This window comes from Muscardinus avellanarius, assembly GCF_963383645.1.
Source record: "Muscardinus avellanarius genome assembly, chromosome: 9".
Lineage (NCBI taxonomy): Eukaryota > Metazoa > Chordata > Mammalia > Rodentia > Gliridae > Muscardinus > Muscardinus avellanarius.
The window spans coordinates 113300676-113327703 of NC_137795.1; the positions used below are offsets into that span (position 1 = coordinate 113300676).

Consider the following 27028-nt stretch of genomic DNA (forward strand, 5'->3'; position numbering starts at 1 on the left):
CCATTTCCTCCTCCTCCTGGTTGGCTTAGTGATTGACTTTGATATGTTACATCTTCTGCATGTCCCTTTTGATCCTTTATCAAGTTTTTCTTTCTTGATCGCTACAATAATCCTACAAAGTGAATATTTTATGCCTATTTTATAGATGAGGAAACTGAGATGCACTGTGTTAAGTATTGCACCAAGAAAAGTGTTAGTGGGAGATTAGAACCCAGGCTTGCACCCACATTCTGCGCTGTGAGCTTGGGACACACTGAAGTTAGCCAGCACTCCTCTGCCTTCCAGGGTCGTCACTGTTCCCTTGCTCCTCGGCATGATGTCGCTCTGGTTTCCTGACTCTGCCTTGTTCATTTCTCTCTATATCTGCTCTTCGGATTTCAGTTGAGGTGGCAGGAGGTTTTATGGTGCCTGGCCTTGGTTCTTTTCTTTACTGACTTTGCTCTGAAATTCTGTTGTACTTATGTATAATTCATATTTACCAATACTGTTCTCATTTATATTTACATGATCTTTCCAGTCCCATGGTGAACTCTCTGGGGACGGGGCTGCGTCAGGTACAGCTGGTGTAAGCCCTCCCTGTCCACCAGAATCAAAATGTGTAGCTTATTGTTGTGCGGTAGTAGGCAACCCCGTTACCTCATTATCAGTTAGACTTAATGGGAGTCTTCCCCAAAACATCCTGAAAGCTGTTTGTGCCCATTAACTTTCTGGCGGCTTGTTTCACTGTAGAATGAAAGGACTCTGATACGGTGTGATGACAGGGCTTGTTGCAGCCAAGCCACAACTCTTCCTGGTTCAGCATGTTGAAAAATAAGGTATGCCATCCTTGTTAAAACACACACATGATTTTACTCATGGAATAGATTTTAATTCAGCCATTTGAAAGTATAAAAATAGATTCCACCAGGCACCGTGGTGCACACCAATAATCTCAGTTATTGGGAGGCTAAGACAAGAGGATCTCAGGTCAAGACCAGCCTCAGCAGCTTAGTGAGACCTTACTTCCAAAAACTAAAAAAGGGCTGGGACTGTAGCTCAAAAGTAGGCTGCCTCTATTCAGTGTGCAGCACCCTCCTAAGCCACACGCACAGACACAGTGGAGAAGCATGTGTTGTGGGACAGTGGGCGGGTAGATGAGGAGTCTTACACACTCTTCAAGCACCTCCTGGCCGACAGTGACTTCCTCCGTAGAAAACACATTCAGTGTTCCACCAAAGGCACATGCCCAAGTACGAGATTCTCTAGTGTTTGCTTAGAGTCGAGTTTAATTATAGTGAAACAGCATGGGTTTGTTTAGGCATGCACAGGTTTATAGGTCATAGTGAATTTGTTTACATTATAATTAAGGCTTTAGTAATTAAATAAAAAGATAGTCCTGTGTGCGATTTGGTCTGATGTGCCCATCAAGGTGTGGTACTGCAGCTTTCTTCTGAGTGACACATTGCATAACACTCCCGTAAATAAGATCTTTTTCCTGCTTTCTAGGATCATGCATCTAAAAAAGAAAACTTAGCAGTCACTGCAGTTGCTTTACAAGATCACATTTTACATGATCTTCAACTTGGAACTCTTTCAATAGCAGAGCATTCTAAGACAAAAGTAGAAAAGAAAGAGAACAGGTCAAAGTCTCTAAAAAGAGACGCAAAGGCAGTAATAGACACTGGACTTAAAAAAACTACACGGGGCCCCAAAGTGGAAGATCCAGAAAAGGAATATGTTCTTGATCCCACGCCACCATCGTTAACTTTAGGTAAGCTAATGTTGTCATTAATCTGTTGGCGTAATAGCACTGATGAACCAAGAGTTTAAGAGTGTGGTGCTGTGGTACATAAGTACTTCGCTATACTGAGAGGTCTAGGTACTGAAGCTTAAAGTGATGGGATGATTTGAACGAGGACATAAAGATGGCAAGGCTAAGTAGAATAAGAATAAAAAAATAGAATCAGAAGAAGTACCCACTTTCCACACTAGTAAAAGTAGTCAAGCTAATAAATGATGGAAAAGAAGAAACCTTTCTATAGTAGCGTGACAACTAATCACAGCAGACAGGCGATAGAAAATCTCTCTTTGGCAAACACCGCAGCAGTTGTCAGTAGATGGTGAATCTAATGGGAGGAGCCTGTCGAGACGCGGCTGGTGCAGGCTCACAGCTTCTCCCACCTGTATCCATTACTGAGGGAAAGCATAACAGTGGGAAGCCCTGGCAAACAGCACCCAGTGGAAGCAAACCCAGCGACAGATACGGATGCCGTGTCTGATGGAAGCTATTGCGTCACTTCTGTGAAATTCTTGGCAAAAACGCGTATCTGACTCTAGTCGTGAGGGAACCCCTTCCAAGCAGAGATCGAGAGACATTCCACACAATCCCTTGCTGGTGCTCTTCAACAGCCTCGGAAACGCTAGAAACGCTAGAAACGGTCCCCAATTACAGGAGGCTAAAGGCACATGAGGCTAAATGTGACATGTCATCCTGGGTCCAGTCCTAGTTCTACGCAGTCCCGCCCCTCTCACCCGAAGTGCATTCCATGACCCTCCAGTGGTGCCTGAAACTTTGAATGGTACAGAACCCTTCATAAACTGTTTTCAAATATATATATGGATATATATATATATATATATTATATAATGATGAAAAAGCCTCATAATTATATATATCTGTATAATATATACAAATATATATCTCACATAAAGGCGAAGTTTATAAATTAGGCACAGTAAGAGACTAACAATAACAACTAGTTATAAGAGTTCACTGTACTAGGAGTTGTTGGGTGTGGCCCCTCCCCGTGTCTTCCTGTACGGCACTCACACATCTTCCTGTGATGGTGTGAGATGCTGTGGTGCCTGTATGGTGAGCTGAGGCGAGGACGAGGACCGTGAAGTGGCATCAGGCTGCTGTTGACCTTGCGATGATACAAGTCATTTCCCGTGGGTGACCCTGAATCATTGAGTCACGATGATTGTTTTCTTTGACCAAAAAAAAAAAAGAGCATCACAATTGGAAAAATTATTTCACTCTTCTTCGAGGTACTGGAGGTTGAACTCAGACAGTCTCTCTTTGAGCTACATCCCCAGCCCTTTTTCTTTTTTGTTTTGGAAACAAGTTTTGGCTAGGTTGCTGAGAGTATGACAGCCTGCGATCTTCCTGTCTCAGCCTCTCATTAAGTACTGGATTACAGGCATGTGCCACCACACCCAGCCAAGGAGATCGTCTCTTTTTAACTCACTGAAGTGTTGCTGCAGAGACTGGTGACTTTTAACACTGTTCCACGTGAGAACTGTATTTTTCAGTTTTGTCCATTAATTCTGTGTGGCTTGGAACACCGGTGAGTTTTGATCATCTCCGCCTGCTGGTTCTGCTTCATCTCCCTCTTCCTCTATAGATGACGCTACAGGTTCTTCCAATTCCTCATTCTTTTTAATTTTTTTTTTTTTTTTTAGTACGGGGGATAGAACACAGAGGCATACTACCTTTGAGGTAGAACCCTAGCCCTAGTTTATTTTTTATTTCGAAACATGGTCTCACTAAGTTGCTGAGACTGGCCTCGAACCTGTGATCCTACTGTCTCAGCCTCCCATGTACTGGGATTACAGGTACACGCCACCATGCCTGGCTTGTTAACATTTCTTGATGGCCTTCAACAAGTTCCCCACTTCATCGCATGTTGGCAAATCCTTCTCCACCAACTTGTTCTTCCCGTCTTCCAGTGCATCCCCAGGAAGCCTTTGGAATTATTCAGGACGTCGTAAGTTCTTCCAGCAGCTCCTGGTTTTCATCGTCCACCGCAGCTTGGATGATGTCACTGAGGCAGCAGTCAGGAGTGGTTTCCAGCACTGCGTTATGTCCAGATTAGGTCTGCTGTTGCTGGTCAAATGTGGTCCGGCACCAGGCAGGGGCGTGTGGACAAACTGGGTGATGTCCTGGTCTAGAGACTGAGAGTGAGGTTGCTTTGGAGATGAAATGCAGCCTGGACATTTTATCCTGGTAGACTGGGGATGGCCAGGTGCATTGTCCCTCATTAATAAGATTTTAATTCCAGTTCTTCTTCCGCATATTTTTCCATGGCCGAGATGAAGCCTGTGGAATCATTCCATGAGCAAGTTGGCTGTCCCCCTGCCGTCTGTCCTTGTTGCTAGACCGAGGGCAGGTGGTTTTGTTTTCGAGAGCAGGGAAGTTCTTCGCTCTGCACACTGTGCCAGCTTCTTCACACTTACTGTGGCGTTGACGCACATTGACAGAGCTCATCTGTCCCCTCGTTTTAAGCTCCGGTGCCTCCTTTGTACTTTAAGAATGTAGTTTCCAACGAGCATCTTCCAGAAGAGCCAAGCTTCCCTGCAGCTGAAGACTGGCTTTGGGTCCTTCCCCTTAGCCAACTTCTGTCGCTCCGCGGGAGGTGAGGCCGCAGCTTCCATCGGCAGACGCGCCCTCTCCAGCAGTCGTTTCCAGTCCAGACCTATCCCTGCGTCTGTGTGTGCATCCCTCACTCGCGGGAAATGACCTGGTGCCTGCATCTCGGGGTCCCCTGCCCAAGTCTGCTGGCTCTGTGCTTTCTGGTGCAGCACGTAGCTGTCAGTTGGAACACGTTTGCTGTCCCTGCCTTCCCCCAGGAATGGAGCACCTTTTCCATCTTAACTAGACCCTGTGGCCCTGTGGCTATAACTTTAGCAGTTTGAGGTGTGACCACAAATGTAGCACAAATTTATTTTTTCTTTACAATTGTCTGGGTGGTGGATTTGTTTTTACTCTATATGTTAGCAATATCAGCATACAGGTTTTTTGGTTTTTTTTGTCAAGAACTTTCAGCCTTTCACTTAAAGGAAGCACTTTCTGACTTCTCTTTGGTGTATCTGAATTGCCAACATCAAGACTCTTGCATTTGGGGGTCATTATTAACAGAGCACTGCAGTAGCTGACAGCTGAGCTGGTAACTGAGGTGGCTACTGAAATGCTGAAAGGGTGACATGCTGGACACAGGGACAGTTCATGCCCCTGGTGGGATGGAGCTTGGGACAGTGAGGTTTCATCATGCTACTCAGAATGGCACACATTTTTACCATAGGCACTATTTCTGGGATTTTGCATTTAGAGTTTTCCAGTGCAGTTGACTGAAATGTCCAGGCTGTTTTCCCATCTCCAGATACAACCTCATGGCTTCAGTCTCTTGCCCAAGAATCACCCACATGCCTGCCACACACACCTTCGGGAGGAGCAGTGAGATCCACTTTGATCAGTGACTGGTGCAGACGCTAACCTGGACGTAACACATTGCTGAAACTTATAAAGTGAAAGCACAGAACTGGGGACGGGGATACTAGATCATATTGGCCTCGAGCTCCTGATTTTGATCATTGTGCTAGGTTGTGTGGCACATTAACATTCTGTGCTAAGGGCAATGAGAAGTCTTTATACTGTCTTGACAACCTTTTGTAACTCTGAAATTATTTGAAACAAAGAGATTATAAATAAAGGAGCATTTTTAAATAACGATGGGCATGGAAAACAGGTTTGGCTGGCTGTGCTATTGTGCCCCGGTGTACAGTGGGTGTGTTCTCGAGCGCTGAGGCCTGTCGGCTAGAATTGCATGGACGGATCGTGTTCAGGAGAGACATGACCGTCTTCCTCTGAATATCTGCTAGCAGAGCTCGTTCTCTTCCAGAAGATGGCCTGGCTCAGGAGCACGTTGAGGCTGAGAGTGGTGTGATGCGGGATCTCGGTGTATCTCCTCTACTGTGCAGGTGCAGTTGCTGGAGATGACCAACCAGCTTCATCCTGGTCGACCTTAAAGATTTTATCAGGAAAAATTAATATTGGACATGAGGGAGAATTTCCCAGGTTGGAACATAAGATCATAAGGGAGAAGATGAGTAGAGAAAAGCACCCCGATGTACACTTGAGGTGCTAAGGGGCTTGAAGTACGCCGAGCTGTTGTCTACACCTCATGTTCCACTTGGGTTTCTGCCTCTGCCCGTGACTTTGCTGAGTTCTCTGTGTGTTCTGCATGCTCACCTCTTGTGACTTAGCCACTGAAAATAGCGTCTGTCACCTCCTCTTACCTTTGCCTGCGGTCTCCATTGATACAGTTCTCATTCTGAACGACGTAAATCCATTGCTTCTTTGACTTTAGTATTTGTGTTTTGGGAGATTGAAGATTTCTTCTCCATCCTGAGATTACAAAGATGTTTGTACATGTTCCTGTGTGTGCGTGTGTGGTGCTGGGGATGGAACCCAGGATCATTCTACCTCCGAGCTATACCCCCAGACTTAATTTTTATTTTTTATTTTGAAATAGGGTCTCACCAGGTTGCAAAGGGCCTCACTAAGCAGCTGAGGCTGTCCGTGAAGCGCGATCCTCCTGTCTCAGCCTCCCAAAGGCTGGGATGACAAGCGTGCCCACCACACCCGGCTTTCTACGTGTTCTTAATTTTTCTTTTAAGTTTTACCATTCCTATTTAGAGCTCACTCCCACCACAGTTGGTTCTGTGTATTGGGAAAATAGACTTAGTATAAAATGTGCTAGTCCTCCTTTTATGGCTTCTGTCTCTATGTCTCTACCTCTCCGTGTTGTTTGTGGTATTGGGGAGTGAACCAGGGCACTCTACCACAAGCTACACCCCACCCCTCTTCACAAGAGCACTTTTTTCTTAAACAGGGTGGAGGCTGCTGGGGGTCTCCTGGATTGCTGAGACTGGCCTCAAACCTGCAATCCTCCTGTCTCAGCCTCCCACGTCCTGGGATTGAATTAATAGTTTTGTATTACATCTTAATTGCTGGTGAGAAAAGACCCTTTTCATTTCCCCCCCTAAAATTGCCCTATTTTCTACATACAATTATGCTGTATACTTTATTTGAAATTATGATTTATAATCTAGAAAAAGTAACATGTTCACAGTGTTGTCATCTGATCCACTAATATAGAAATTTCACTCCATTTTTGGTCATTTTGTCACCAACTCTGAGACTTTTTCTGTGTGTGTGTGTGTGTGTGTGTGTGTTTTACTGTGGCTTGAACCCAGGGGCATTCCCCTCTGAGTTAGACCCTCTAGCTCTTTTGATTTTTTTTTTTAATTTCGAAACGGGGTTCCACTAAGTTGCTGAGGCTGGCCTTGAACCTTTGATCCTCCAGTCTCATCAAGCACTGGGTAACAGGCATGTGCCACCATGCCCGGCTTCCAACTCTGGAATTCCTGCCTAAATCATGGAGTCTCTGCTGAGATCATTGCTGTCTCTTCCTCTCTGTGTTCCTGTCCCTCTTCTCTCCTTTTGTTCTGCCAGCCTCTCCTGAACTGTGTTGAATACAAGTGGTAGTTCTTACCATTTATGTCTTGCTCTGGAGCCTGGCACTTATGATTTCTCTGTATGTATAATATTTGCTCTGTATTATTTTGTTTTGCTTATTTGTTAGTATTTATCTAATTACAGAATTGACCTTTCAAAGGTTTCTGGAGTTTTTTAATTATAAGGAATGTACTTCATTAAGTTTTTTCTTGGAGCTGTTCAGCTCTTGCCTGAGTTTCCTTTGGTGCATTATGCAGAGAATTGCGTTGGTAGACTCTGGTAGGCCTTCCGCAGCTTAGTGAGACCCTTATTCAGAATAATAAAATAGGGCTAAGAGCTCAGAGGTAGAATGCCTCTGGGTTCAATCTCCAGTACCAAAAGAAAAAAAATTATTAATGAGCCAGGCATGGTAGCACACACCTATAATTCTAATATTTGGGAGGCTGAGACAGGAGAAAGGTTCAAAGCCACCTCTGAAACTCATTGAGACGCTCAGCATCATAGAAAAATCCTGTATCAAAACTTAAAAGTTGGGCATGGTGGCACATGTAGTACTTGGGAGCCTGAGACAGGAAGATGGCAAATTCAAGGCTATCCTCACAACTTAGCAAGGCCCTGAGCAGCTTTGTGAGGCCCTGTTTCAAAACAAAAATTAAATAAGGCTGGGGGTATGCCTTAGAGATAAAATGTCCCTGGGTTTGATCTCCTGTACCAAAAGGACAAAAAAAAAAAAAAAAAAAAAAAAAGGAAGAAAACCAGAGGAAGGGAGGAGAGGAGGAAGGAAGAAAGGGAAGACAAGGTGTCATCACCACTGAGATCTAGGCCTCCATAGGAAAATAGCATTCTGTATTTTGGGAAATAGAGCGTGAGCTGTAATGTATTGCCTTCAATATCGGTTTGCAGGTAATGTCATTAGCATTGTAGCTGGTGCATAGCCTAACCATCCTGACACAGCCATGCTCTGCCCGTAGCACAGAAGCTGGGCCTCATCGCTCCTCCCCCGCTGCCGCTGTCACCGGATGAATGGGAGAGTGTGAAGCAGAGGTCCATCCTGCATGGGGACTCCATGCAGCCGTGCCCCATCTGCAAAGAGGAGTTCGAGCTGCACCCCCAGGTGGGCGGCATGCGCGGAGCCCTGGAGCTAGCCCTGCTCTCTGCTGACAGGCAGGGGCTGAGCTGCAGGGGCAGGCTGCCTCGCTGCCTCTTTCTAGTTCCACCCTCAAATACTTAAGTTTCCTTTTCCACCAAGCAGCATGTGTGTGGAAAGAACTGAGCACCCTCATTAAGCAGTTTGCCAGTTAACAGATTGTCTTGGTCAACAGTCTCACTACTACAATTCCACCCAGCCTAGAGGAAGAAAGATTTATTTGCTTACAGTTTTTGGAGAGTCTGGGCTTAGTCCACGTGAGGCCAGGCCTGTGGAGCTCAGGGCAGGGCGGCGGGAAGCAGAGAGGGAGGGAGCATGGCTCGGCCTCGAGTCCTGGAGGCCAGAGCCTGAGGGCAAACACCAAGGGCATTCAAAGTCAAGAGCAGAGTCCAAGGCCACACCCCAGGGCCCAGTTTATCCACTGCCCAATATAACCCATTACCGTGCACTTACACCTGACAAGATTATAACCTTTACGGCTCAATCGCGCCGACTCTGAGCATTTACATGAGCCCTTCCAGGGACATGCTCTAGTTAACCATAACACTGATAGTCTCCAGTGTAAAATTAAGGAACTCTTCCACCACAGCGAGTGACAGCTGATGCAGGACACAGAAAAGTGATCAGTCCTAGCACAGAAAGGGTGAACACAATGGGATCTTTATTTTGGGCATTGAGTCATGCAAGAGGAGAAAAACTATGTATCTCATCAAAGACTTTGTAGAAGAATCCTGAAATAACATTTTAATCTTTTCTCTTGATACCAGAGTACTGAGGTGGATAATATTATGCTGGGCTTATCCATGAAATGTGACATATAGCACAGGGTCGTTTCTGTTCCTTCCTTGCTTGACCAAACGCCATTCAGGGGAGTGAGGGATGCCCATGTTCTCAGGATGCTCTTGGCACTGACCACTTGCCACGGTGATCGTCCGGCGCGTAGCATCCAGTGCTCCATAGCCCGTACCCAGAGTCGGGCTGAGGACATACCGCAGGTGTGGCTAGAACCCTCAGAAGCCCAGGCTTGGGAACTCCAGGCCCTTCTGACTACCCTGGCACATAAACTCTCAAGCTTAATTTGTTTCAGGAATTTTAATTATCAGCAAGTAAGTTCACAATCATTAGGCTCTTGTTCATTACTAATTTGAGTTGACAAGTAATTTGGAACATGCTTATTACATTCCAGGTCTCCCCCTCAGAGTCTGACCTCACATAGGTGAGAGTCAGGTGTTTTAGGAAGACTTTAGCCCTTGGAACCACAGAACCACAGAACTGCCATGCGGCAGAATGTATAATTGAGTACTGTTGTGTAGCAAGAGAACTGACAAAGCCACGGGCAGTCTTCCTGGCCGCGGATACCTCCTGTCTGTCTGTAAACACTTGGCCTGCCTACCTGTATGAAGGCGGAGGACTCCAGTTCTTCAGTACTCCGACTGCATCCTGCCCAGCACACCTTCCATTCTTTATGAGTTTCTTACTAAATTCTATTTATTTTTTGGTTATAGATATTAACACCATTTTGTTTATTTTGTAAGTCTAGTTATTATTTCCATGTTAAAGTTTTCTTTACAAAAGTTGGTATTTTCCCAATATTTACGATTTCAGAGAGCCTTCAGTTAATTTCATATCTCTGAGGGATGCAATATACTCATTCAACAGAAGAGGTAATAATTCATGTGATCCACAATAGGCCGACTGAAAAATATGGTTGAGTCCAGCTGAACTTTATTCTTAACTTCGAGGATATTTTAGTGTATTTGCCACCACTTACTGACTGATTGATTGATTGATTCATGGTACTTACTGGGAGTGGAGCCCAGGGGCATTCTATCTCCATGCTACACCCCCAGCCCTAATTTTTATCCTTTACTTTGAAACAGGGTCTCAGTAAGTTGTGGAGGGCTTAACTAAGAAGCTGAGGCTGGCTGCGAACCACGATTCTATCTCAGCATTCCAAATGCTGGGGTTACGAGCATGCGCCACCACACCTGGCCACTTATTTATTTTTTTCAGAAAATGTTTACCAATAATGTTTATGGACATTTAGAATATTTTAAATTTACAGAAGTATGTTCTTCAAAAAAGACGTATGTTCTTTAATATCCATCAGTCATCAAATATCTGCCGATAAGACACTTTGAACAGTTGTTCTACAAGGGATGAGTAATGGAGTCTGCAGATGATTTTAAATACAAGTTGATCCGATTTAGACATATTGTTGGTAGTGTCAAGAAAAGGTTTAGGACTTTTTAAATTCAATTTATTCCAACATTTCTTCGTTCCCATTTAAGAAGAAAAGTATAGAGCAAATGTAGGCAGGTGGGCCAGTCACTTGGAAACTGGGGCCTCCCCGGCTGGAGGCCTGGCCTCTGCGAGCACCCTCCCAGCCTGCAGCCTGTGCGCAGGAGGGCAGGTCCTGGACAGCAGGAAGGCGCCCTCTCTGCCCATACTCAGCTGCCAGTGTGCTCCACTGGGCCCTGGTTTCCTTCCACCAAGGGCCAGACTTGGTTCCTTCATTCAGTCTAAGCGTGTGGCTTTTGACCAGAATTCACTGTTTGGGGGAGAATTTGGGTCACAGAAAGCTGAAGTTTTCTTATGAGCACATTTTCCCTTCATTTATAAATGAAAAAAGTGATTCCTATGTCCACATGATTTCTTGCTATTTAAGACTGTTGAAGCCGAGCAGAGTGGTGCACACCTGTAATCCCAGTACTTGGGAGGCTGAGACAGGAGGATCACAGGTGTAAGTACAGCCTCAGCAATTTAGTGAAACCCTCAGCAACCTGGTGAGACCCTGTTTGAAAACAGAAAATAAAATGGTGGGGAGCGGGGTCTAGTTCAATCCCCAGTACCACACACATGCACACAAAAAGACTTCCAGAACTATATTCATTGAGTAAAAGCATAATTCAACTGAGCAGAGCTCTCCTCGTTTAACATTTCTCTGCCCTTTCTCCCACAAGCCCACACCCACCCCATCTACCTGGAAATATACCAGTTCTGTCATTTCAGTAGTTTAATGTCAAACCTAATGTCTTTAGCCGGCCGTGGTGACGCAGGCTTGTAATCCCAGCATTTGGGAGGCTGAGACAGGAGGATCACGGTTCACAGACAGCCTCAGCTACTTAGTGAGGCCCTTTGCAACTCAGTGAGACTCTGTTTCAAAATAAAGAATAAATAAAATAGGGCGGGGGTGTAGCTCGGGGGTAGAATGCCCCTGGGTTCCATCCGCTACTGTCTTCATCTGGAGTTTCAGGTTGTTGCTAACCTCATCTTTCTTGTTCGTGTCCTTGTGCCATACTGAACTTTGCAGACGTCAGAGGGCCGGCCTGAGCGGCCGCCGGGCTAACGCTGTCTCCACCACTGTCTCTCCCCACAGGTGCTGCTCTCCTGCTCCCACGTGTTCCACAGGGTGAGCCCCCCGCGCCCCTCCTGCCCCTCCTGCCGCCAGAGCCTCCCGCTTCATAAAGGCTCCCGAGAGCCATCCATTTTAGCCACAGTCACCATTTGTACTGGGAAACATGACTTTAGGCTACAGTACAATTCATCCTGTTTTTGAAAATGGTGAATTTCATGTGACAGTAGGGCCACAGGTGTGTGTTCAACAGATGGTTGCTAGCCAGGCACATCAAAGCCAGTGGCGGCTCAGCTCCTGCCGTCCGCGCAGCAGCAGGGCCGTCTTTCACACGCGCGGCTTACCTTTACACCCATCTGCAGAAGTTTTTGATGTTTCTGCATGTATATTCTTGTAAAAAGTCATTTTTGGAACAGGTTTCATGAGGAAGGTGTTAACATCTGATGGAACTCCTTTGCTTCGTCTAAATTAGGCTAAGTCTCATAATTAATGAGAGAAAAGAACACTATAATTACATTAGGGGTAAAAATGTTGTTTATGAGTAATTACTTGTAAAATTTTAAATGAATTCTTCTCCTTCAGGCGTGCCTTCAGGCTTTTGAAAGGTTTACAAATAAAAAGTCCTGTCCTCTCTGTAGAAAGACGCAGTATCAAACCAGAGTGATACATGATGGTGCCAGGCTCTTCAGGGTGAAGTGTGCCACCAGGTAAGGAGGCTCTGGCCTCCGCCACCGCCGTCTCCCCGGGCTCCGCCAGCACCGGCTCACGGAAGCATTGAAACGTTTAGTTAGAGTGGGACAGAGCCAGGCACAGTGGCACACGCCAGAACCCCAGATCGTGGCAGGCTGAGACTGGAGGATCGCATGTTCAGTGAGCCTCAGCAACTTAGTGAGACCTTGTTTGAAAACAAAAATAAAAATCTCTGGGAGTAGAGCTGGAGGTAGAATGCTCCTGGGTCCAGTCCCCAGTACAATAAATAAATAAATAAATAAATTAGAAAATAAAGATTCATCATAAGGAAGTGACTGCAATCTCTGTGTTGTAGGATCCAAGCCTGCTGGAGGGGATACATAGTTAGAAAGTGGTACAGAAACCTGAGGAAAGCTGTGCCTCCCACAGATGCCAAGTTACGGAGGAAGTTTTTTGAAGAAAAGGTAGGTTTAGATCCCTCGTCCAGATCGTTTCTGTGTGTGACATTCCAGGGTCGTTTTGTAAAAGGGGCTCTAAAACGTTGAGGCTCTCGTGATTTCTAGGGCTGCGAACGATTGAGAGGCTGCTAAAAGTCCTGCTCGATGTAGTGGCTCTCCAGCCTCAGTTCATAAAGGGTTGAATGCACAGCAACTTTTGTTTGGCCGCTACATGTCAGTTGTTAAACAAGTCATTTCCATCAGTAACAGAACGAACAGGCTCGCATTCCCACAGACCAGTGACCAGGAGGCCTGCGGGGGCTGTGGTGAGAATAGAGTGGACATCTGGCCGCGATGGCAACGCCCAAGGAAAGCCCGCCTCGCCCCTGCGTCTGGGGCGCAGTCAACAAAGGTCCACTACCTGCATCTTGTACAAAGAGGCCGGGCAGGGCAGGCGGAGGCCTCGCCGGACCTGGGCTGTCCCTCTCCTGTCTTCTTTAGCCTGTGGTGCCCGGCAGTGCCCTCGTCTGTGATGGGAAGTGTCTAAGAGCTGACAAAGTATTTAGAGGCCTGGCACGCGGTAGGCACTGGGAAATCCATCTTTATTATAAATATTAACATACCGTTGAGGCTGATCTTCGCGAACGCTGTTTTAGTTTAGCGATAGTGCGGGTGTTATCTTTACGGTAGGTAGCATGTGGTGTCCTGATGGAGCATCCGCTTCAGGTCACGAGGTGAAGCCCGTCCCGGTCACAGTGTCCTGGGACCCTTCGCTGTGCAGCTGGCGCAGCTGTGTCTGAATGAGAAAGCAGTGCTGTCCGGGGCTCTCAGCACAGTCCGTGCTGCTGAGGCCCGCCGCGCCCCACCTGCCGTGGCCTAGGAAAAGCTCTTCATTCCCCACACAGCCTGGTTCTTTCTCCAACATCCTCATTTTGTAGAAGAAACAGAACACCTGGTGAAAAGTCCTGAAAATTAACTGGATGGAAAGTCCGTGGGTCGCCCGTGCCCTTCCCTGGGTGTCCGCTGCGCTCTGGCTGCTTGGAACAGCGTGTCTGCCGCTGGTCCGCGTCCAGGGTCTCGGTGGCCCTCAGGCCGGGCGCGCACAGCCTCCAGGGACAGGCAGCGGGTGATGTGGTGTCTCCCAGGCAGATCCTCTCACCTTTCATCAGAGATCAGAGCTCAAGTGTTGAGGTTCATTCTCTTCAGGAAATCGCCGTCCTCCATCCCTGGATTCATCCTTCGTTTGCTCTATTTCCTTTTTATTTTTATTTTTTTTTCTATTCAGTAGTCTGACGATCTTTTCTCTGAGTTACTTTGTAATATGGTCTTTGCTTGTTTGCTTGAGATGGGATCTTGCTTTGTTGTCTGGACTGGCCTAGAATTTGCAACCCCTTTGCCTCGGCCTCCCCAGTTGCTGGCCCTGCAGGTGTGCAGCACCGTGCTCGGCAGCGATAAGTAACTTTTAACACGTGCTCGTGTTGGCTACGCCTTGCTTACACATAGTCCTGAGCCACGATAGATGGCCCCAGCTACATTTGAATTCCCTGCGATTCTGTGACATGTGAGTCACCCGTCTGCTTTCGCTCTGAGAGGTGAAAAGCCAGAGCTCGTGGTGAGTAGCTGGAGCAGAGTGGGCATGGCTGTCACAGGCCTGCGCGCCGGGTTGGCTGTCCAAGGGCCTGCTCCGGCCCATGTGTTCTTCAGTGAAAGAACACTGGCCGTGTCTTTACTTGTGAAGAATTAACTCTGCAGCCATTCTTCTTAAAGCTCTTTAACCTCTGAAAATAACTTCCCCACTGCATTTTCATTTTCTCCAAGAAAAGGAAAGCAGCCTAGAGACCAGCTGGCAAGTTGGGAGGGTTCTCCCTCACCTTCACCCCCCAAGTCCAAGGGAAGGCCTTGCCCTTGCTTGCTTGGCCTGAGGTCCCCTCGCGCCCGCTCCTCCTGTGCTGCCCCACCCCGGGCCCACACCCGCAAGCTCTCCTCCAGCTTCCTCGGTCCCGCCTGGATCTGGGCTGTATGTAAGTCATGTGTAACAATAGCCTGCAAAGGATAGAAAAAGAACACACGTAGGTACATTGGAGCTGGCATGTTACAGATCTGGAATTTTTACTTTTGGGCTTTTGAAAATGATCCTATGACATTTTAATAACTAAGAAGTCATTGATTAGCACACTTGTGTGTCCTGTGCAGGGTTGGGTGGGAGAGAATGTTAAGAACAAACTCTCCGAGTTCTCTAGAGCTGAGTTCTGCAAGTCACTCAAGGTTTCCTGGGATGGGGCTGGGGTTCAGGCGCAGGCTGCCTGCCTGAGGCCCTGGGTGCAGTCTCTAGCACCACAGAACAAACACATGATAAGAGTAAAATACATGTTCTACATAGCACCTTTGCACATGTAACACAAACAAAACTTGCACAAAGGGAAAACCCGCCCTTAACTCATGCATCATTACTGTGATGCTTCTATTTTCCCTTTCCAAAATGTGGGGCCACCATGAATGACCTGAGGCACCTGGGGTGCACTTTCACAGGAGCCACCCTCCCCCCTCAGGCGGTCCTGCCTCCTTGCAGGCCGGATGGGTGTAAAATCGGCTCAGCCCGAGCTTCCGCTTTGGGTTTCTAACTGTGAGCCCTGGGAATCCCCAGCTGTGTGCTGGTTTTCCAAGTCATCTCTGCAGTTCCTTCAGGCCTTGGTTCGGCTCACATTTGCCATTTGGCCGTGGGATTTGAAATCTGTGAGCCCAACGCTCGTTTTCGGCCCAGGAGGCTGAGCCTCGTCCATCCCATCCCGGCGCTGGGAGGCTGAGCTCTAGGGGCGTCTGCAGTAAGAGCGCCTTAGTGGCTTATCAAAGGGCTCTTGCAGTGGAATGACTCATTCTTCCTTTTCCACTTGGCAGAACTTGTTCTCTGAGCTTCAGGAACGCTCTAGGACACATTAATCCAAAATTTAATCTATAATTTTAAAATGTCAGCATGTTGATGGAATATGAAAGCTATTGAACTGTGTTACTGGATTTCACATTATCCAGGTGTCACCTTGCCTGGGCTCAGGGCTGCTCAGATTCTGGCTTAAACACTGTCTCTGGGTGTGTCTGACCAGCATCTTGGTCCCTGGACTGGGCAGAGCAAACGCCCTCCCCAGAGTGGGTGGGTGACAGCTAGCCCCAGGGAGCTGGAGGAGAGCGGAAGGCTGTGGAAGGGAGACTGCCCAACAAAGCCTCGCCACGGCCACCAAACCAAGGTGTTTAGAAGAGAACGTTGTAAGATAAATTTATTATCTGGAATGAGAAAGACTTGTGAGTAGGATTAAAACACACAAAATCATGAAATAACTTATTGAAAACTACATAAACTTTCAAAACTTCTTTATAAGAAGAAAAAGATTAAAAGACTGAGGGCACTTTCAGAAAAGAGCTACCGCATATTTCTTTAAAATGTTGTGACGAGCAATTTACAGTGGAGGGGATGTAGCTGTGTGACTGCCATATGGAAAGATGTCCAGCCTTCTCGAAATTAAAAAATAAATAAATAGCCGGGCGTGGTGGCGCACGCTGTAATCCCAGCATTCGGGAGGCTGAGACCGGAGGATCGCGGTTCACGGACAGCCTCAGCTACTTAGTGAGGCCCTCTGCAACTCAGTGAGACTCTGTTTCAAAATAAAGAATAAAAAATAGGGCAGGGGATGTAGCTCAGATGTCAAATGCCCCTGGGTTCCATCCCCAGACTTGCAAAAATAAATAAATAAATAAATAAACAAACAAACTTCTCTCAACTATGAGACTGGTAAGCATTCACATATGATGATCACCCTCTAGTAATGAAGAACGGCGGGAAATGGATTTTCTTGTTAGCCATGGGTAGAAATGAGAAAACCCTTCTCTAGAATCCCTCCCCCCCCCCCCCCGGGATCTTCACAGATGTTTGCCACATTGTGCCCAGCACAACAATGTTTATAAAAAAAAAAAAAAAAAAAAAAAAAAACAGGAAGAACCTGAGTCCACCACGAAGGAATGCTAGAGAGTGCTATCCACACAGCGGCCACAGAGCCCAGTAGATGTACCGAAATGGAGAGCATTCCCATGGCAGACAGAGGGAAGTGCACATTAAATGATAAATTTAAAGCATATAAATGAGAAAAGGTGGATATAATAGGAACCTTATGAGTAGTCCCCTCTTGTAGAAGGATGCAGGGGCAAGGATCGAGGGCAAATGGCATTACTTTCTGTTAGACCTTTGCTGATTTGGGAGCCTTGCGTGCATAGTCTTTTTTCTCTTCTGGCATGTGTCTTTCGATATTAAGTAAAGAATGTTTTAAAGTTTTGAAAATTATTCTTGCAAAAGTCAGGAAAAAGGGAGAAAAGCAAAAAGAAAGGATAATGAACAGAAAAGGCAAGATGATAGGGTTAAAACAGAACAATAATAACAGAAAATATGATTGAGACAAATTTTCCCCATTAAATAACCAACTCTTGATTACACTGGTCATGAGAGGTGCTTGTAAAACAAAATAAAACCAAAGTGCCCTGTGTAAAGCCATGCTGAGAAAGAGGAGACCACTAAAAGAAGTGAAATCAAGTGAATGCCAGAACAGACGAGATAATTTGAAAGCATATTTGAGAATTTATACTCCAAAGTATCTTCTCTTCTGGTGTTCATGACAAGAACACTAATATTCCTTGGTGAATAGATAAAGCTGTACTTAGAGGAAAATTATAGTGCCAAGTACACTTCTTATACTCAGTCTTAGCTGAAAGGCTGAGAAGCAATCAAGTACATTTCTTACTGAGCAAGAATAATGCAGATCAAAGCCGGGCGTGGGGGCGCAGCTTGTGATTCAGCACTCGGGAGGCTGAGGCAGGAGGATCACGGTTCACGGCCAGCCTCAGCTACTTAGGGAGGCCCTCTGCAACTCAGCGGGACCCTGTTTCAAAATAAAGAATAAAAAATAGGTCTGGGAGTATTGCTTGGTTCCAAGGCTGCCCCAGGGTTCTATCCCCAGTACCACCCCCCCAAAAAAAAATTAAAAAATTAAAAAATAAAATAAATCAGACCAAAATAACACTTAAAATTTTTCTTGAATGCAAGAAGTAGTAGAAAAATTTACTAAGAAAAAAGCAAAACTAGTAAGAGAAAGCAATACATAGCCTGTGGGAAAATAAATAAATAATGTCACCAGAGCTTAAAACAAAAACACTACAAGATAAAATATTACTAGCCTCTACACCAATCAGGTGAAACAGAATATGGTCTATGCATGTTACATAAATTACATATATAATGTCCTATAGAATGTACAAAATCACCTGAAGAATTATCAGAATAGAACTATTAGAAGATGCTCAAACTCAAGTATGCAGTAATCATTTCTTATGAAGCAGCAATAATTAAAAATAAAATGAAATGAAAAATTATCTATTTTCTAATAGTTAATGCCTAAAAATGAAATTAAGGAATGTGCATGATGCCACCAGAAACTTTTCTGATGAAATCACAGGCACAAAGTAAATGACATTTGTGGTGGATATAAATAAAAACATCCATTTTCTCTAGATCATATAAAAATTTTTTTGGTGGTACTGGGGATGAAACCTAGGGGCCTTCTACCTCTGGGCTACACTCCCAGGCATATATATATATATATATATATATATATATATATATATATATATTTTTTTTTTTTTTTTTTAAACAGGGTCTCTTAAGCCAGCGGAGGCTGGGTTCAAACCCGCGCGATCCTCCTGTCTCAGTCTCCCAAGTGTGGGGATTATAAGCGTGCGCCACCACGCCCGGCTAGATCATATAAATTTAATGCAACTAATTGAGAGACAAATATAGCATTATAGTAACTTTGAAATAATTTTATTAAAGTAATTAGAAACTTGGAACTTAATGCATTTTAAAGTTGTAATAATGTAAGTAGGATAAATATTTTACGGTTCAAAAAAGAATAGCTTGAGAAAAGATAGCTGTTACAGATGTATGACCATGTGCTCCATGTTGGGAAAGAAGCTGCCCATCAGCAAGGCACCGTGGTGCCTGCCTGTAATCCCAGTTACTCAGGAGTCCACAGCAGGAGGATGGCAGGTTTGAGACCAGCCTCAGCAACTTAGCAAGACCTTGCTTCAAACTAAAAAAATAAATAAAATATAAAGAACTGGGGGTGCAATTCAGTGGTAGAGCACCCTTAGGGTCAATCCCCAGTACCACATGGAGGGAGGGAGGGAAGGATGGATGGACTACTCTAACAGCAGGAAAGCGGAAAGGCCTCACGTCCTCACTAAACACATAGCTCTAGCTTCATAAAAACATCCTCTGTTGATTTGAACCTTCTTTGCTGGCAGGAGGGTTAAAACTTTGCTAGACACGGGAACCACTGGCTTAGATCAAAGGTAAATATTATTCAGGGAAAAGGAGGTCTGATCAGTAAGAAAGCAGGGGACGGTAGCCATGTGGTAGTTTCTGCAGCAGTAGATTGGGAACCGCTGCTTTCCGTGTCTCAGATGGACATTTTTAATACTCTGCATTAGTGCAGCCTAGGGCGTTCTGTTTCCACAATTAATCTGTTTCACTTGTGAAAGAACTGTGGCCTTGCATATTTACTTCTCTCTTCCTGGGAGGTCTCTTCTCCGTTTTTTGTGCGTCTTTTGTGTGTTAATAAAACACAGGGATAATCTTTTTACCAGTGACAATGCTCCCATACACTGAAAGTTTCTCTTCCCACATTTTGCCTTGCTTTCAAGTATCATTGTCACATTCTCAACAACACTGGACTACACCAGAGTGATGTCATGCTACAACATAGGTTTGTTTTTGGCACTGAGGATGGGACCCAGGGCATTCTACCTCCGAACCAGCCCAATTCTTTTAATTTTAGTCAGTGAAACAGGGTCTCACTGAGTTGCAAAGGGCCTCACTAAGGAGCTGCTCGCACTGTGATCCTCCTGTCTAATCTCCCAAGTCCTGGGATTACAGTGTGTGCCGCCTTGCCGAGCATACAAGATACCATTTTATTGCAGTCTGTGGTAAGTCAAGCCAGACATGGTGGCACACACCTATAATCTCAATACTTAGGAAGCTGAGACAGGAGGAACACAGGTTCAAGACCAACAGTGACAGTAACTGAGTGAGACCCTGTTTCAAATAAAAAATACTATAGGGCTGGGAGTGTAGCTCAGAAGTAGAACACCCCTCCCCTAGGTTCAGTCCCCAGTGAGACACACACATACACACACACACACACACACACACACACACACACACACAACTGACGAGAGGTCACATGTCGCATTTTGTCCCCTCAAGTGTCAGAGAACTAAAGTCCAGCCAGAAAGGCCTTTGTCAGGGAGGGTGTTGGGGCCGACTAGGGGTGGTTCGGGAGTCCTGGTACCCTTACTTGTCCACGTTTGAGCACTCAGATCAAAGAGGCCTAGAAAGGCCTCTGGAGCGGTGTGCCAGTCCCCTCCAGCGGTGTGTACAGAAAGCTCCCGGGTTGCCAGAGTGCAGGGCTGGTCCTTGGATGCCTTTGATCCTTATCTGGAAGTTCTGCTAGCATATGTCATATAATTGAGGCATGGTCTTTTATGGCTGCAATTAAAACTTTTCAAATGCATTGTGTTACCTCCAGCCCTGCTAGAGCCCAGCGCTGTTTAGGGAGGCTGGCCTCAGGTGCAGGCGGACGGCCACACCCTCCGCCGACTCCAGCACTCGCATTTCCATCTCGCCAAACAGCTAATGGTCCTGAAGTTTGCTCAGTCCTTTGACTTCCTTTATCACATGGAGATGGCAAACACTCTGTTGCCAACTTGAAGTGGCTCCAGCTCGCAAGACCGGGAGGATATTAAACCTGTAAAAGCTTATCAACGGATTCATTGATATGCTGTAAATTCCAGGCTTTTCATTTTGCTTTTGAGGCTGGCCATAAGTCAACACATTAGTAAGCAATTTGCTGACATCAAGATGGATCACTTAAGACAGCCTCCTGGGTAGACAAAGTTCACCTGGGTGCTTTTGTTAGTTATTTTTTTAATGTTTAGCCAGTATGTTATTTGTAAATGACCAGTAATTGCTTTACATATCAATAATCTGAGCTCTCCATTGCTTATCAAATGTCTGAAATATTAGACTTAACAGGAAAAATATATTAAGATATCCGTTCTTCTTAAAATTGAACGCTTGTGTGTATTTTACTGCTAATGTAGAAATCATATCTGATTTTTTGACAGTGCTTGCCCTTTTCATTACTAAGGTCATCTGACCTGCATAGAAAGTAAGAGAAAAGAAAAAAAAAAGAAAGTAAGAGAAAAAAAAAGGAAGGTTCCTGAACACATAAGAATTTGACATTTCAGAAATATCTACTAGTAGCTACACTCAGAAAATTGCTTTGAATTGACTACAGTAGGTGATCAATAAATATATGTAGCCTCATAAATAAAAATATTTCTCTTGAGCCGGGCGTGGTGGGCACGCTTGTAATCCCCGCGCTTGGGAGGCAGAGACAGGAGGATCGCGCTAGTTCGAAGCCAGCCGCGCGCGCTGGCTTAGGAGACCCTGTTTCCAAATAAAAATGTAAAAATAGGTCTGGGAGTGTAGCCCGGAGGTAGAAGGGCTTCCAGGAACCCCAGTACCACCAAAAAAAATAATAATACTTCTCTTGGTGTTGGGGATGGGACCCAGAGCCTCATGGACGCTAATAAGCACATACTTGCCACAAGCCTCACCCCCATCCCACAAGCATTACCACTGCTAACTGCGAGGAGGGGCACAAGAGAACAGCCTCTCAGTTCACCTCTAGACCTTTACCATAAACATACACTGAAAGATTTTTAGTATGTTTATTAACAAGCTAACACCAATGTTATGGCTATAAGCTAAACCTCAATTTAAAAAAAAATTTACTCCAAAGCAACCTCAAAATCATTCTGGAGAACATTCTTTCCTTCTCTCCCCAGAAGAAAGGGAGTATCCTGCCGCATTCCTCCCAAATGTGTCCATCCGGGCACACGCTCGTCCTCACCTCTCATCGACGGCAAACCTAGAGTTAAATTTTTTATTGAATGCTGAGGGCCTCACAGAGAGGAATTGGTGCTGCTCGGAATCCCAGGCATTCATCTGAGCAGAGAAGAAATACAAGGGACCAGTGCAGCCCAGCCTCAGGGGACAGGCCAGAGGCGCTCTGTGAGCGTGCTGGGCGCATGTGCGGAATTTCCACCCGCACAGAATGGAGGGAAGGGAAGAGGCATCGAACACTCCTTGAAGACCTGCACAGCAGATGCCAGGAAAGGCTGAGATGCCCAGAATCTGTTTGTATGGCTACCTTCTGCACCCATGCATTTCATTCTGACCAGAGAGTTGGAATGCTGAACAAAACCAGCGCCGCTGCTCTTGCCTGCCTGACCACTGCCTTCAGCCACTGAGGCGGCCCGGGCCAGGGGCCGGGCTGCCCCTCTCCTGCCCTCCCAGACCTGTGTTCAGTGAGTGCCAGAGGTCAGAGAGAAGGAAGAGTGGGCAGCCCGTGGGACGCGGCAAGAGGCGGCAGCAGTGTCCACTGTCCAGATCTGCAGGTGCAAGCCACGGCCACCCCGAGGCAGCCCATGGGACCTGACACGGAAAGAGACTCGTGGAGCCTCATGGGGCTGCGGGACGCTGAGGACGGCAAAGCAGGCGGCTGCCCTCAGAGGGGCCGCCTTGGGCCCAGCTTCCAGGAGGCGAGGCTGCGAGTGGCAGCTGCAGCATCTTAGAGAAGACAGAGCAGTCGGCACGGGTGCGCCCAGTGGGGAACGTGTGCAAGAACAGAGGCCCAAAGAAAACAGCTTGCAGAGCAGGGGAGGCTGCCCCGAACCTTCACTGACAGTCCTGAAGGATGCAGTCCACGCAAAGAAAACGGCCCCGGCGGGCTCGCACAGCCATTGACAGTTCTACCAAACAAGAATAATGTCTCCCACAAGCTAAAAGAGCGCGCTTTGGGGCATGGTGGCACACGCCTGTACGCCGAGTCCTTGCATGGTCACAGGGCTGAGGACATCCTCCTCGGCTACTCAGTGAGCCTCAGCAACCTAGCGAGTCCCTATTTCAAAACAAAATTTAAAAAGCGGCCGGAGGTGTATCTCAGAGGTAGAATGCCTCACTACACAGAAAGGAAAAAGAGAGAAAGCTTAAGTGCGTGACAAAAAATCAATTACAGATGAAAATGACGTGAACAAGCCCTGAGATCCCATGATCGCTTCTAGGATGATGATCTGGGTTAACTTCTAACCTCGACAACTTAGTTGTTCACTCTGGGGTGTTAGCTTACAGAATAGAAGGAAACTTCGAATCCATATGGTAATAAAGAGAGCAAAATAGGAAATTTAACAAGAGCAGAGGTGAGAATGGGAAGGTCGGGACACAGAGGCGCGTTGGTGCGCTCCGTGGCCCAGCGAGAGCGTGCCCCGAGAGCCCGTGGCCCTCAGACCCTCCCCGCCAGGAGGAGCACTGGCCCGGGCAGGTGTCGACAGCTGCTGTGGGAGGAGAGGCCAGGGTAGGCAGGTGAGTAGGCCCGGCGCCCCTCCCACTTGCTTGCACACCCCCAGCCCTTTGGGTATTTTAAAATAGGGCCTCACTAAGTAGCTGTGGCTGACCGTGACCTGAGTCCTCCTGTCTCAGCCTCCCAAGTGCTAGGTTGCAGGCGGGGCCACTGCACCCAGCTGGCTTCACCGTGAGTGAGCGGCCTCTCCCACCTCACTGAAGTTTAAGATGTTAGCGATCCTAACAAGTGACGCAGTGAACACAAGACTTTGTCTTTTTAAGAAAGGGACCAGGGCATCTGAAGGAAGGGCAGGTGCCCACGGGCGAGCCCTCCTAACGAGGTCGCAGCCCAGAGAGGGGAGCTGGTGGCTGAGGGCGTTGTGCTGCGCAGGGCTGTGTGGCGTCAGTAGCGGACATGTCCTGACGCCAGAAGAGACGCTGTGGGAAGTCCCCCATGAACCTGTGTGACTCCGCACTGTCATGCCTACCCAGGAGTCCTAAGCACGTTTGAACTAGTTCAACTGCAAACACGCACCTCGGCGGACACTGTGTTCATTCGTGTTATCCTGGCAACCTCTCTCCATGCCATCGGGAGGCGACAGCATGCCCAGCCGCAACCGAGCGGCCCTGCTGCAGTGAAGTCTTCTGCCCCGAGACCGTGGGCTTCCCTGGCCCCTCGCGTGTGTTCACTATTGACATACAAGAGGGTGCGGGTTTGGAGAACACTCCAGACTGCAGTGAAGGACAGCACTTTCAAAGCACATTTCCTGTAATCTTGAGAAAAAGTGTGATCTGCTAGCTGTGCGTGGGGTGCACACCTATAATCCCAGTACTTGGGAGGCGGAGGCAGGAGGATCCCAGGGTCGCAGCCAGCTTCAGCAACCTAGCGAGACCCTATTTCAAAATAAAAAAGTTATAAGGGCTAGGGTTGTAGCTCAAAGGAAAAATGCCCCTGGGTTCCATCCCCAGCAGCACACATGTATGTGCACACATGTCTGTGGCCTGCATGTGCTAGTAGTGAAAACAGTATCAGGTAAGTCCTAAAGGCCTGCTCTGTAGCCAGGGACTCACAGCTGCCATAAATTGATTACCTCTGCTTAAGAGATCAAGAGATCGTGTGTGTTGGAGAGAGGGAGAGAGGGAGACTGGGGATGGAACCCAGGGGCATTCTACCTCTGAGCCACACCCCCAGCTCCATTTTATTTTTGTATTTTGAACCGCTTCCTCTAAGTTGCAGAGGGTCTTGCTAAATTGCTGAGGCTGGCCTTGAACCTGTGATCCTCGCTCAGCCTCCCATGTGCTGGGATTGCAGGTGTGTGCCACCATGTCTGGCTTGCTTAAGAGATCTTTAAGGTTCCTAGGCAGTGAGGACTTTCAAACTTTGGCTTCAGAGCGTGGTGAAAACAGCAGAATGAGTGAGTCAGAAGAAGGCAACCATCCTTCTCTCGGATCTTACTCCATTTCCTACGATCACACTAGCACAGCCCGCCATCGGCAGCCAGTGGTGGTGACGGAGTCGTGGGCTGCGGAGGTGCGGCCCTGCAGCGACCACGACCACGACCACGTGGCCAGCTCTGTGAAACTGGAATTCCTCTCTCCCTCCACTCCCAGTTTAAATGCATTCCCTGCTAGCCACCGAGGTTCGCTGCCAAGTGAGCAGGGTGGGGGCTCGCTTTCCTCTCCCTCCTTACTCCTTCACTGGGGGCTCTCCACGCAGTCCAACAAGACAGATCAACAAGAAGGCGGCGGACGACTGCGTCTTGAATACAAGTCTCCCGTGACACACGGCCTCCACAGGAAGTGGGCCGGGCATGGAGCCAAGCGTCTCTGTGCTGGACTGGTGAACGGACAGTGGTGGGACAGGGCGGAGTGAGGCCGCCAGCAGAGGGAGGAGGCCCGCGGGCAAGGGTGTGCCCCGAGGCTGTGCCCCCAGGTACCCGGAGGCTCAGAGCAGGCTCTCACAGCAGCTGCAGGCAGAGAGGAGGCCCGGGGACGTCCGCACCTGCCCTTTCCCAATTCCTCCTGAACACATCAAGCATGCCAAGAGGCCACATCTTGGGATAGGGTGTTGTGAACCCTGTCAGAACACTTTTGGTAATCTGTCCAGAAAAATTAATAGGATTTGTAGTGACTGGCAGCCATATGCCTATTTCCCTAAAGAGTAAGAGACTTGAGTGATGTTGGTAAAACAGGTGGGTGGAACTCAGGGATGCTTCCCTTCGGCCTGCAAGAACTCCACACTGACCCGTGTGCAGGTCCAGCCTCTCCCCGCTCGGGTGCGTCCAGCTCAGCGCTAAGCAGGCCTGTCCCTCTGTCCTCAGTTCGTAGAAATCAGTCTCCGCATCCTGCGCTCCTATGACACCAACATAGAAGAGCTCTTCTCAGAAATCGACCACTGCCTGGCCGTCAACAGGAGCATTCTTCAGCAGCTGGATAGGAAGTGTGGCCACGAGATCACGGACAAGGAGTGGGAGGAGATCCAAGTGCAGGTAGGCTCTGCGCCTGCGCCTGGCCGGGGCTGCGGGGCCTGGGGCGGCGGCCTCCGGGCACCCGGGAGCCTGCCGGGCTGTCTGCCCCTCAGAGGCACAGGCGGCCACTACCAAGGTCCTCTCGCTTTGAAAGGGCTGTAAGTTCCGGTTGGACGATGTGTTTTGTGAACACTGAAACTGCAGGGAAAAGACCATGATTATTACTTCATGAACGTTTCCCCTAACTCCACCCCCTCCTCATGCATCTAGAGGTGAGTGACTCGAAGCCAAGAAAGAGGGGAATTGGAGGCATCATAAGCTCAGAAAAACCTAAGAAGCTTGGTGGAGACGCAGAGTTATGAAAGCTCACCATTTTCTTGTTTAATTGGAAGGACTGTACATGGTTAAGGCTCAGCTTTGTGGATGTTTTGTTTAAACTTGCTAATGACGGGTTACTATACCATTGGTTCCACAAATGTGCACGTAACTTTTTTTTTTTTTTCCATTACTGGATATGGAACCCAGGGGCATTCTGCCTCTGAACTACACCCCCAGCCCTGTTTTTTATTCTTTATTTTGAAATAGGGCCTCACTGAGTTGCAGAGGCCTCACTGAGTGAGTAGCTGAGGCTGTCTGTGAACCGTGATCCTCCGGTCTCAGCCTCCCGAGTGCTGGGGTCACAAGCGTGCCCTCCACGCCCGGCCATAACCTGTTATTTTAGCAGAGTGAACTTTGTCACTTGGAGGTGTATGCCTTTGGTCCCCAGACCTCACCGACCTGTGAGGAGCTGTCTGGTGTGGGGGAACTTACCGCCGCCCGTGACCGCCCTGTGTCGCACTGTTGCAGGCTGCTCGCCATGAGATCTCCGAGTGCCCCATCTGCCTGACCCCGCTCTCAGCTCAGGGCCCGCGCCCGCACCCGCGGGCCACCGTCCTCCTGTCCTGCGCACACCTGTTCCACCACGCCTGCCTCCTGGCGCTGGAGGAGTTCTCCCTGGGAGACAGCTCCCCGTTCCACGCCTGTCCTCTCTGCCGCTCTTACTACCAAAAGAAGATTCTTGAATGTTGAATTCATGTTCAGGAAAAGAGAATTTTAAGAAAAAAAGAAGATTACCTTAATTTTGGTTTGAGCTGAGCCTTATAGTGTTGCCTGGT

General features: G+C 47.4%; 1 protein-coding gene across 1 annotated transcript; it reads left to right on the top strand.

The window, feature by feature from the left end:
• Nucleotides 1–800: 800 nt before the first annotated feature.
• RNF32 (ring finger protein 32) lies at nt 801–26942 on the top strand (the record flags this gene model as incomplete). The annotated part of the gene is made up of 8 exons (XM_080701802.1): nt 801–815; nt 1486–1750; nt 8248–8390; nt 11803–11835; nt 12361–12485; nt 12824–12932; nt 25728–25895; nt 26721–26942. The coding sequence occupies 8 exons, from the start codon at nt 801–803 to the stop codon at nt 26940–26942; spliced, it is 1080 nt and encodes a 359-aa protein (XP_080557928.1).
• Nucleotides 26943–27028: the final 86 nt, after the last annotated feature.